The following is a 12,770-nucleotide window of genomic DNA, read 5'->3' on the forward strand; positions in this document are numbered from 1 at the left end:
CTACTCCGCTAACAACACTAATTTAAAAAAACTGGGTAGGCTGTGAAAAAATATGAAACTACATAATGTGTTTTAGAAAACGTCACTGTCACTGAATAAATTAATGCCCGTTAGTTCAATGTAATGTATGAAAATTAAAATAATATGTTATCTTTACAAGAAAAAATTGAAATTGTGCTAATTTGTGGTGAAAACACATTGCATCGACAAGTGGCTGATATTTTTAACGCAAGGCATCCTGGTAGACATGTACAGCAATCCACTGTAAATAGGATTTTAAAAAAATTTAAACTGACTGTTCAGTTGAAAATACTTTTAAAAAACGTCATAATCCATCACGCAATAATGATGAGGTTCAGTTGGCTGTCTGCCTGGATGTTATCGAACAGGGAAAATCAAGTATTACCAATATTGTAGATAGAACTGGCGTTAAAAGAGAAAGCGTAAGAGCAATTTTACATAAAAATAAATTCAAACCCTACAAACCCAAATTTATAAATACCTTGAAAGAAAGAGATTTCGATGTTCGACTAGATTTCTCTTTCTGGTACCAAGGAGAAGTAGAATTAAACAGAAAATTTCCTTACAAAATCCTATGGACCGACGAAGCTACCTTCACATCGAACGGCGTAGTCAGTTCCCAGAATTGTAGGTGGTGTGCTCAGGAAAATCCTCATTTTGTGATAGAATGTCGGGACCAATATTCATTTAAAACAAATGTGTGGTGCGGTGTTTTAAATAATCAGGTAATGGGACCATTCTTTTTTAGACACAATTTAACTTCTCAGGATTATTTGCAATTTCTAAATATTGAGATCAGTGATATAGTGGACAATATGCCGGTTGAAATAAGACACAGTCTGTGGTATCAATGTGACGGGGCTCCTATTCATAGTTCAAGACAAGTCAAAGAGAAACTATTAGAAATGTTTAGGGGCAAAGTTATTGGGCGAAATATGGAGCAAATATGGCCGCCTAGGTCGCCAGATTTAACCCCACTAGATTTTTTCTTGTGGGGTTACTTAAAACAAATCGTTTATAAACAAAGACCTTTTCGTGACGTGAATCACCTAGAAACTGTTATTAGAAACTCTATTTTAAACATAAACCCTGTGAGTATCAGCAACTCAATAAAAGATGTATCAAGAAGGACAATTATCTGCATAGAACGCGATGGAAGACATACAGAAATGTAGTGTATTTAATGTCGTGAGTCTTTTTTCGTGTTTTTTTGCTATTAGGTATAGGTACATGTTTATTTTCAGTTCCTTTTAATTAAGATTAAATTCCACTGTATTTTTTGTTAAAAAAACAATAAACACTCTAAGATATTGTTTCCTAATGTTCCGTTTTGTTCTAATTCATATTGTGAGGCCATTTGCTCATTAAAAAACTCAAGTACTGTATAGTTTGGAAAGCCCCGTTGAAACTAGATGAACTTTGCATCAAGTTTGACAACTTTTATTTTTCAAAATTTGTTTTTAACATCAAAGAGGCTCTTAAAATATTATTATATTACAAAAAAAGAAATTCGGTGACGAGTTTAGTTAAAATAAATGATTTAGTACAGGTGTGCTTAAATTTTGATAAGTAGAAAAAGCAGGAATGCGGAAAAATAGTGAAAATATAAAATACTTATTATGGGTTTGAAACTTGGTGTGTGGGTATAAAATTACAAAAGAAAATGTTTTTATCCTTTGATATTTTTGGATATTTTGAAGAATAATGTCTTTTTTCGATGTTTTTTTTTAAATGTCAATTTTGACAGGTTAAGGAAGTCACGTGACCTATTTTGTAGACGCCATTTGACATAATTTCTTAAGCAAAATCTACTGCCAAAATCAAATTTCACATAAAACGATAAATAAAAAAGTTTCCCATTTGATGCGGACTTTATCGGTGACACTGTATATATATATATATATATATATATATATATATATATATATATATATATATATATATATATATATATATATATATATATATATATATATATATATATATTAAAGTTATTGAGTGTCTTGATATAGAAACAGAAGTTAATGGTTTGCCACTTTCATGAGTGCTATGTCCGATATTAACTTCTGTTTATATATATTATATATATATATATATATATATATATATATATATATATATATATATATATAATAAATAGAGAGTACTTTTTAATCATTCGCATATTGATTTCAATTTAAGAGCCACCGGTAGATAGCTGTTTCAGCCTATTGGGCATCGTCAGTACTGGGCAGGCGGTCCTCGATTGAAGACAAAATGAGAAAAACCAAGAAAGTACTTGATAAAAATAGCTGCGTAAACGCAAGCGAAACATAAATGGAACCACCTATTGGTGTGACACCAACTTGCCAAGTCAGTGTTGGTGGTTTGACCAATAAGCCGACAACTGCGGTAGCATATATTTGGGAAGCTAACCTGAAATGCCATCTACGTTTATAAGAATAAAGAAATATTTAGCGCAAACCAGCAAGACCACCCAAACGCAACTAGAGCTAAAGGGTTGTTGATAGCGAATCCTCACCGAACCTCCTTCTATCAGAAGAGTCACCTATACCTTGGTCCCAAACTAATTAACAAGCTAGATGTTTCTATTAAGGACTCAATGAACATCTGCATATTCAAAAGACAATTGAAAAAATATCTCATTGAAAGAAACTGCTACACTGTTGACGAGTTTACCTTTATATATATATACATATCATATTTTGTTGTTTTATATTTATTCATAGTTGTTTTTAGTTATACATGGACGTCTTCCTTGTTACTATATGTAAATGTTATTTGAAATGCTTTCATACTGTTCAACAAGTGAAATAAATATTATTATTGTTAAGTTGAAACACGATGGGCCAAGAACGTCTTAATCATATCACTTTGATGAATATAGAATATGATATATGAAAGTGTCATATTGTCATTTCTAAATTCACCCATATTGAATCCAGAAAGTTTATTTGTAATAGTTTTGTTTTATTTAATTCCCTCAACATGAGAACCTATAACAAACCAAGGGTCTCTTGTCAGAATTTGCTACAGGGCCCGCGCTGGCTTGACCCGACACTATAATGGTGGCAACTGAGATGTACTTGAGGGATATTGTGTTAGAGGGAAATAACTAAGGGATATTGTCATTTATCCCTTCTTATTAAGGACATACTAACTCTTCACATCTTAGATTTCTATCAGAAATTTGTAACCCTATATGACAGGAGAACCTATCATATAGCCACACATCAAAACAAAATAGTGAACTGAATAGTTGCTTGTTGTTGTCGCCACAGAGCGATCTCTGTTGAGAAAAACACAGACAAAAAATATAAACCTTTTGATCTTTGCTGGAAATCCATCTGTCTGTCTGTCTGTTTAAAATTTGTTTTTTTCCGTTAACCAGCTGTCGCTGGTGCTACCTTACGACTAAGGCGGTCTTACCTTTTAACGTGTTAGGAATCACACGTTAAAAGGTAAGACCTCGTTAATCCTTAGCTCGTACAAGTTTCGACTTCTGAGGGTTGTCGTTCGTTCGTAGGGGGGCCAAAGCTAGTTAACGGAAAAACATATTTTAAACAGAATGTGTGATTGTTAACACGGGTTGGACGATAACAAGTGAAAATCGATCATCCGGCCTGAGGCTTGAACCACCGATTCACACAGCGGTCGATCGAGTGAGTGGACAAAGTACTCGCGTCAACTCCATCGGCTACAGACCTACCAAGTGAATTTGATTCAAAAGCATCCTTGCAGTTTCTGTCATTTTGGAATTCAATGAGCTCTTCTTGGATTTTTTCAGTATCTTCTCCATCAGCGTCCGTACTAAAAGCGTTAGGAATCAGTTTTTGATCAACTTCAGCTTCTTCCGTATATTCTGGGAAGTAACGATTGAATTCATCAATCATCATTTGTAAATGAGTCTTGATGTTTTCTTGTATATTTGCTTTAATAGCGTCATACTTTGTGTCTGCTGCAAGTGCTTTTAACGTCGCACACGCAGAATAATTATTTTCTTCAATTCTACGTAACCACAACTGATGTTTGCAAATAAAAGCGCGTACTTTATCTTCAAAAATGAATATATTGGCGACGTTTTCTAAATGTTTATTTCCGGAACCGTGTATAGCCATCAAACTTCTGTGTGAAAGAGAAGTGCCTCATGGTCAGAGTCCATTTCAGTGTATTTTTTTAAAAAGGTGTGTATTTAGGGTGCTGCTTTTGGTAGCATTTACAACTTTTATGGCCATTTTCAGTGTATCATTAAGGCATTCAGGAAGAGTCTTAGAAGCTAACACCTGGCGATGTATGATACAGTGAGTTGTTATTACCTTATGATTTTTCTGTTTTACTAACGTCGCCAGACCGGAACGTGATCCCAATATTGCTGGAGCACCATCAGTACAGAGGGCAACGATTTTATTCCACATAAGATTATGTTTCTCAAAATATCCCGATATTGAGTTCATGACGTCAAAACCTTTCGATGTTGTTTCCAGTTCCCGTGAAATCAATAATTCTTCTTTAATTATGTTGTCGTCCAAAAGGCGAACAAATACAAGTAGTTGACAACAATCTGAAATGTCGATAGATTTATCACACTGCAAGGCGAAACATGGCGACTTTTTTATTCTTGAAACAAGTTACTCCTCGATATCATTTGACATAAGTTCAATTCAAGCTTTGACCGTGTTATTGGACAGAGATATATCTTGTAATTTTTTCTTGGCCTCTAATCCCAAAACTTCTTCGGCGGCTTTGATCAAACACGGAATGTTTCTCCGAGTGTGTGAGGTTTTTTAGATTGTGCAATTAATTTAGAAATCTCAAACGACGCTACTAATCATTTTTTCCATGTTGCAAATCTCGTACCACTAGATCCGAGTTTTATTTTTTTAAAGTTCTCTAATTTTCTTTTAAAGAATTCTAGCGGACGGTCAGACAAATTTGGATGTAAATTTAGCGGGCTCACCGCCGGTAAATTTAAAATCATTCGCGGACCATATTTTGACTTCTGTGTGAAACACTGGTGGTCCACGGACCACTGGTTGGGAACCTTTTCTACCTATGCCTACTTTCTAATGAATTAATCTACCTTTTCAGGTAGGCATACAAGTGGGTAATATGTTAGAGTATAAAATAGTAGTGATTTAGAAGTGACTTATAATTTTACGTTTGAGAAAGCTATTGTATAGCGAAACACGTGTCGCGGTTTTTATTGAACCCTTTATAGTCAAAATCACACAATAAACTGTATTAATGAGTTTTAATACGGATGTTCATGAAGTATCGGCCAGTTCTATTCAATTAGAAATTTTTATAACTCTTCATGATGTATAGAAAAAAAATTATATGTCGTTCAAAAAAACAGAAAAAATGTTATAAAGTCAAACACGACTTGTTACGTTGATAAGACACGTTAATGAAGACACATATAAGATATATTAGATATGAGAAAAAGATAATTTGGCAAATATTTCATCATTGAACAAAGTTTTTCTGGAGGTCTACTACCGTAATTGCATTATTTAAAGAGTTATAAACCATAAAAACTACGAAAATGGCAAAGAAATTATATAATATTTTTATATTATTCATTAAATAATTCTAATTTCATTCTTATAAAAAATAATGCACTAAAATATATGCTTGAAGAATAAATTTAATAATACTTAGAAACGAAGCAACTTTTGACTTATGTTCATAGGAACTTTTTTTCTTAAAACGACCTAACGAATCACCCACTGAAGTTTCGTACCGTAGTTAGGAAACACCCTGTAATTTCATATTTTATAATTAGAGTGTGCATTTATCTGTGCATTAAGCCCGCGTATATTTGGTCTGTTTCAAGGGTCAGTTAATGTAATACCTATATACTGTCTTGGTAGATTAAAATTTACACAATTATCATAGGATTTTCACTTGCTTGAAGAATAAATTTCATAAAAAGTGACAAAATTGTATTTCAAAATCAACTAATAGCGAATAGTGCAGGAATGTTTTTCTTATTTGTTGTAGACAGGAATATCAAAAAAATAATTAAATAACTCTCTAATGATAGTGGCATTTATATTGAACATTCATTATTGATATTTATAATTTAAAATCTTCAGTAATATATTGTGATAACTAGCTAAGATTCTTGAGTTTACTAGTATTTTAAAGCCACAATAAATTTTTTTCATGTGTATATCAATTATACATATTTTTTATAAATATTTCAGTACCCAACAATCATCACAGGGGTCACAGGAAATTATTAATGATGTTTCACATCTGCCAGGAGTCCCGTGACGGCTCACAATTTTTTTTTAGTTACCGACTGATTCTAGATACGAATTGGAAGCGGCAGTAATGCAAAGTTTTGCTTCTCTCACCCCTATTGAACTAATTTATTCGGCAAAATTGTTCAGAAAAGGTGTCGCCTGTGTATAGAAGAAGCTGGTAAACATTATTTCGAACCCTTTCTCTGAAGAAATATTTCATTGTTGTTCTTTATCACTATTATTATTATTATCGTTGAAATTTAATTTATTAGTAAAAAAAATTTGTTTAAAATCTGTTTTTCCGTTAACCAGCTGTCGCACCCCTACGAACGACAACCCTCAGAAGTAGTAAATATACTATAACTTGTTATCAATTTAATTGAAATTTTGCGTTTTAATTACTGCTGTGGAAAGCTTTCTCAACATTTGATAGCAAGGTACTACTGAAAAATTTCTTTCTGTTTTACCGGCGCGTCTTCCAAAGACACTTAATCAAACTGTGCGTTTCAAAGTCTACACGAAAAAAACGAGAAGCTCTGTATTTCTGAGATGACTCTAGCAAAACATCAAGTGTGCTACATTTTTGGAAAGGTAATTTTGAACTATATTGAAATATGCAGAAATTTATAGGGTTTCCATCAATGTAGCCATTAATATATTTGAAAAAAAATTGTTTTTCACACCATAGGATTCTACGTAAAAAAGGAAAGAAGTTACAGCAACTTTTCGGAAATGCACATTTTTGAAAAACATGATAGATATCGATATGCGTTTTTTCACCATTAAACTTGTCATAAAATTTGACCCTCAGACATAGCCATCAGCTTTCGTCTATTTAGTTTGAAAACAGGAGTTTTCCTTCAAAAGTGTACAATTTGGCCACTCTGTACTATTTTTAGAGTAGTAAAGGGATGAACCCGATAAATGAAAAAAAAAAATAAAAAATGGCGATAGAGTTCTGGGGTTGGGACTTTTCAATTGTGAATTTCATTACCTTCCAGTATCTTTCATTTCTATTTTTCACGTATTAATAGGTTTTTCTCTTATAAACGAAATGCCACCTTTTTTCATACTAATTTGTTGATAACTGCATTTTTTGTGTGCTGAAAAATTATCAAAATAAATCTTTTCAGGAGCTTGTATGAACAAGAACAAGAATTTCAACTTGTGAACTAAACTAGAAACAATGTAGGTATCTACTTAGTCTTTCGAATTTATTTCTAGATATGGTATGATTTTGATAATTGTGATTATCTAATAATTCTCATGCATTCATCAACATAATATACAGGTCATAATCTTTGGAAAAATACCTACATACCTATTAATTAATATACATTTTTTCCAGTCTTCAACATTGCAACAAAACGTGCAGTTGCACTAAAAAAGAATAAGAGAAATTGTTAATTACCAAAATCATTTTCATTACCAGCATATGGTATTACGATGAAATTAAAATGAAACTACCTAGGTGAAGCAATTATTTAAAAGGCTTTCACATTTTGTTACTAGATATGAACAATTCTCACTTAATCTGGCAACATTGTCGCGACTGCGCTAACCTTTCCTTCGGTGAAATTGCGTACGATTCTGAGTTTGTATGTGTATCAGCTGTTTCATTGTTTATCAGTGGCGAATCTCAAAATAAAAACAATGCCATTTATCTCCAAAGATTGGAGATCTCCCGGTGAGGTTTGGGTCAAAACACAAGAAGGATGGGAAAAGAAGAAAGTGCTTGAAAACTGCAAATCATTAACGTAAGTTGAAACTAGATCTCGTAATTCAATCGATATAGACTTCCATGATGTTGAGTTCTTTGTTCTTTCCATAGAGGTAATTCGGGAAATTTGTAAAACATTTAAATTGAAAGGGGTATATTTTTAGGAGATATCAATTTTTAGGAAAGACAGATTTTGGCTTTCTACTTACCCATCTTTATACGGTACCTATAGTACCTATAGAGTTAAACTTTTTGAAATCAATTTATTTTCTCCCTTCTTTGGAAGATTCCCACATTTCTCTGTAAAATATTATGTGGAAGTTTCTCATTACAGTTTATTTGCTGCAACTGGAAAAAAATATCCTCTTTCGTGCATTCTTTATTATGAACGAAATGTTTTTCTTTATTTACCGTCTGTTGTCTTAGATGTATATTTACATGTTAATATATAAGTACATCTAAGACAATGTTAATTTTTAGAAAAGATTCAAAAATCATTCAATGAGTTTTATTTTATATTACCATATCTACATATTGTAATGCGTGATTGAAGAATGTTGTAGGATTAACATTATTTGTTTCCCGTTGTTTTGACGTATTGAAATTCAGTGAAAAAATTAACTGTTTGCGGATCTCAGTTGCAGACAAAATACTATTCTAAGAAGTTTATTAAAAATTGAATGAACAAAAGGCGCAGATACATATTTGAGAAATTCGTGATTACGTGACGATAATGCGCGCTTTCGTTGTCACGCTCCATAAATTCGAGAATTATAAAAATATTTTCCTTGCATAAATGAAAAGCTGGAGCGTAAACATAGTTGACCTCGCTCTCTAATATAGTCTAGTTCACAGTGTCTTTCAGGTCAAACTTTTTTCTTCGAGATGATTTTTTAAGAAATTCAAGTGCCGCTTACAAACACTGCAAAGTTGATAACAATTCACTGAAAAAAAGAGGACTGTTTTTGGCAAATATCTCAAAACTAATTGACATTTTTCAAATTCCCAAAAAAAAAGGAAATTTCCCAAAAAACTGGAACTGTGGGACCAGTAATTATAATTTTCCCAAAGGGTTGAAAATACGTCCTGGAACGGGTACTCTGGCTTGCGCAAGACACGCCAACTTTGGACCTTTAACCCTCCGATAGATGACAGTCCCGAGAGCGGCAAACTGGAGAACAAGGTCCCTAAGGACCTTCAAACAAATATACTGAGGTCACATGGATGATAAGTATGCAGGTGTCTTAAAAATGCGTGTCTACATGAGTATGTGTATGTAGCTTATATGCTTGTATGAAGTGCATGAATGATATAGATAGGTGAAACGCGTAAAATATTAGTGGTATGGCAAAAAAAAAGATTGATTTTAATTCAGGTAAAATATTTCTGGTTTATTTGGACAGAAAGGTAGTAAAACAAATTACAAAAATTGTATTTGGACAGAAAGGCAGTAAAACAAATCACAAAAATTGTTTTTGCATTCTAAGTTATTACTCTATTGATGTAGATTGTACATCTGATGCTTAGCAAGTGAATTTTGTAATTGACACAAAACGATCATGCGATAAAGCAACTCTGAATATTGGAGTGTGAGTTGATCCCCATAGTTCCTTTACAGGTTCGGCCTTGGATTTTATCAGCCAAGCATACAAAATAATTGCTACGAACGCGTTAAACTCTTTCAAAGTCAATGGTTTCCATTACTTCTGCTTGGTAGAATTTTTTTGAGTTCATGTAGCGGCTACCTGATTGGCCTTGCAATTTGTTTCGCGTATGATAATTTGAGCAATATCTTCGGTGATCAGAGAACGACACATTGAAAGCGGATCATAAATCATCTTCTTCGATGGTCCTAGTTTGTTTTGTTTGTAGTCGATAATATTATGAGCCCGTATACGACTGCTCAGTGGAGGATCTTTGTACTGTTTCGTACCATTTTTTGTAAGTTGCATTGTTGCATCAGTCTCAACCTGAAGAAGAGCAGCAATGGCTGCAATTGATTGACATCGATTTTTATCTTTCCTTCAACTTCAACATCGGACACATCCCTATCTTATTCTGGCCAATACGTAAGGTCAGTGTCATTATCGCCGTCATCAAAAGGGTAATCATTGTCGCTCATTTTAGCTTCCATACAAGCCCGACATTTTGAATCGTCGGTACGTTTTTCATCCTCAGTCAAACGCTGGTAGCGTGTAGTATTATTCAGAACCATGTTCACAAGATTGTGAACATGGTTCTGAGTGGTGGCTGGTACCTGGCTCAAATACACATTCAACAGTTTTTTCCACAGTAACCCCTTTCTCATATATAAGGTCTACACAAACCTGCGTTTGAGTCGAAAATGGCTTGAAACCTGTGATTGAATCGTATTGAAACCTATTTTAATCGATTCAGCATGTCGTTTCTGAACGTTTCTAGCGCATGATAACAAAAAGTTATGAACTCACAATTATTGTTAAAGGTCCGTACGGACCTTCTCGCTGATCGGAGGGTTAATGAAAAAATATCATTTCAACTTATTAGACACCTACTGGATAAATGAACGAACAATAATCCGCGGCCAAAAAATGTTTATGGTAATTTTCCAGTTATTTATGCATTAGTTAATTAACAATTTTTTTTCTTAAACAGGAACATTGCAAGTACGATAATTGTTAAATAACAAATCTGCGATTTGTTATCAACAGTTTACTCAGGTTGAAAATTAGAAAGCTTCATTAATCATTGAAAATATATTTTTTGAAGGATTTATTTTTAATAGAGTCATTTTTTAAAGCAATATATTGGATTCTTGTTTTTTTCCAATAAGTCGTTGATATACAATAAAGAGTGGGTTGGAGACAATATGGATCCCTGGGGAACACCAGCGTTGATGGATGGTATTCCTATCTTTAAATTCAAATAAAAGGAAATTTGTGAGATATCATTGAAACGTCCAATCTTCCACGACTCTGGCGCATAAATCAGGCTGAGTTTGATCGATGGCATGGGTTATGTTGAGTTTGAGGACCCATTCGCATACAGCGGTGACTTAAAAAAAATCCCACAGGAAAAAGTCTGACGAGGTCAAATCGCACGATCTCGATGGCCAGTTCACATCACCTCCACGTGAGATAACCATGCCTTCAAATCGCTCGTGCAGAATATCGAATGTGGCATGAGTGTGTGGCACGTACCGCCGTCCTGTTGAAACTACATGTCGTTGGTGTCCGGATCATCCAATTCAGACAAAAAGATGTTGCTATAGTGCTCGTGGTTGACAGTGATGGCCTGGCCAACGTCGTTCTCAAAGAAATATGCACCGATGACGCCGCCTGCCCAAAGTCCACACCAAACAATACCTTTTTTGGGATGCATTGGACGCTCTTGGATCTCATGTGGATTGGTATCGTCCGAAGTTCGACAATTTTGATTGTTCACGTAACCATTCATCCAGAAATTGGCCTCATTGCTGAAGATGATTTTTCGATGAAAATTAGGATCAGTTGCCAACTGCTCCAGATCCCCTTCAGCAAACACGTCGTTGTCTATGGTCGTTTACATTCAGTTCCTGGGTAAGTTGAATTTTGTACAGGTGCAGGCTCAAGTTATGTCGCAAAATTCGTCAAGTTTTGTCCTGCGAAAGGCCGAGTTATTGTGAGCGACGCGAAATCGACTGCCTCGAATTCTCATGCACACCCCAACAGACAGCGGCGATGTTTTCGATAGATCTTGCGTTTCGTCTACGTAAGGGTGTTGGTAGATCGTTTACTGAACTAATGAACTCAATTTTATCCAAAACATTGCGAATAGTCCTCTTGGAAAAACGGTTATGACAACCATGAAATGGGTAAAGCGCGCGGTTTAGTGCTCGAACAAACCCCCAATTTTGATAAACAATTTCGAACTCAAAGTAAATGAGCAAAATGTCCACCTTCTGATAAAATACACGACTGCAAAAGATTTGTCATTGATTGTCTGACACGTTCAAAAATACCTGGAGTATTCCTCGTGACATTGCAATTATCAATTATTCGGTTCCTCAATTCATTCACATCTAGTAAAGGAGTTTTATAAACAAGAGCCTTCAGATGACCCCATAAATAGAAATCTAGAGTATTCATATCAGGACTGCAAGCTGGCCAGTTTTGAGGTCCTTCACGTCCAATCCAGCGATTAGGGTGATGTCGAAATGCTAACGAGTACCGACACTTCTTCTAACAAAATGGGTAAATAATTTCGGAAAAATCCGTGTAGGATGCACCTGGCCATCTGGCCAATTAGGTAGTCACTAATCATTCCTACCCAAACGTTCAGCATAAATTGTTGCTAGCATCTCGTGAAAAATTTGTTTCGTCCGTAAATGTGTGCCATCGTATGAATCAACCATCTGCAAAACACTAATCTTGGGTGAAAATATCGAGGCAGTTGAGCTTAGACCCACTGAATGTCATATGGGTATAGGAGGGTTTTTTTCAGAAGTGTCTATACGGTTTTTGGGCAGACTTACAGCTGCAGTGCAATATTCCTGGTACTATTTGAAGGATCTTCTTCTATCACATTAAGTATAGCTTCTTCTAGTTCAGGCGTTGTTACAGTTTTTGGTCTTCCACCACCTGCATTTTTATTAAAACTCCCAGTTTCACTTAATATTGCATGCAGCGTTCTAAATGTTTCAGCACATAGATTTACTCTGATGAGATATTTGTTCTGGTGATTGGTTCAGTAAACGATTTGTCAACACCCTTACGTAGACGAAACGCAAGATCTATCGAAAACATCGCCGCTGTCTGTTG

The 12,770-nt window shown here is 34.5% G+C and overlaps 1 protein-coding gene across 1 annotated transcript in view; it reads left to right on the forward strand.

Moving 5' to 3' along the window:
• Window positions 1-7,843: 7,843 nt before the first annotated feature.
• The window catches only part of LOC111509659 (F-box only protein 25), a 57,191-nt gene continuing 52,264 nt past the window's right edge, over window positions 7,844-12,770 (forward strand). The window contains exon 1 of the mRNA XM_074179030.1: window positions 7,844-8,029. Coding sequence (XP_074035131.1) covers window positions 7,926-8,029 — 104 coding nt within the window. The 5' untranslated portion in view covers window positions 7,844-7,925. The remainder of the gene's footprint in view (window positions 8,030-12,770) is intronic.

This window comes from Leptinotarsa decemlineata, unplaced genomic scaffold, assembly GCF_025532065.1.
Source record: "Leptinotarsa decemlineata unplaced genomic scaffold, Ldec_3_MD MMD2_tig00004307_RagTag_RagTag, whole genome shotgun sequence".
Classification (NCBI taxonomy): domain Eukaryota; kingdom Metazoa; phylum Arthropoda; class Insecta; order Coleoptera; family Chrysomelidae; genus Leptinotarsa; species Leptinotarsa decemlineata.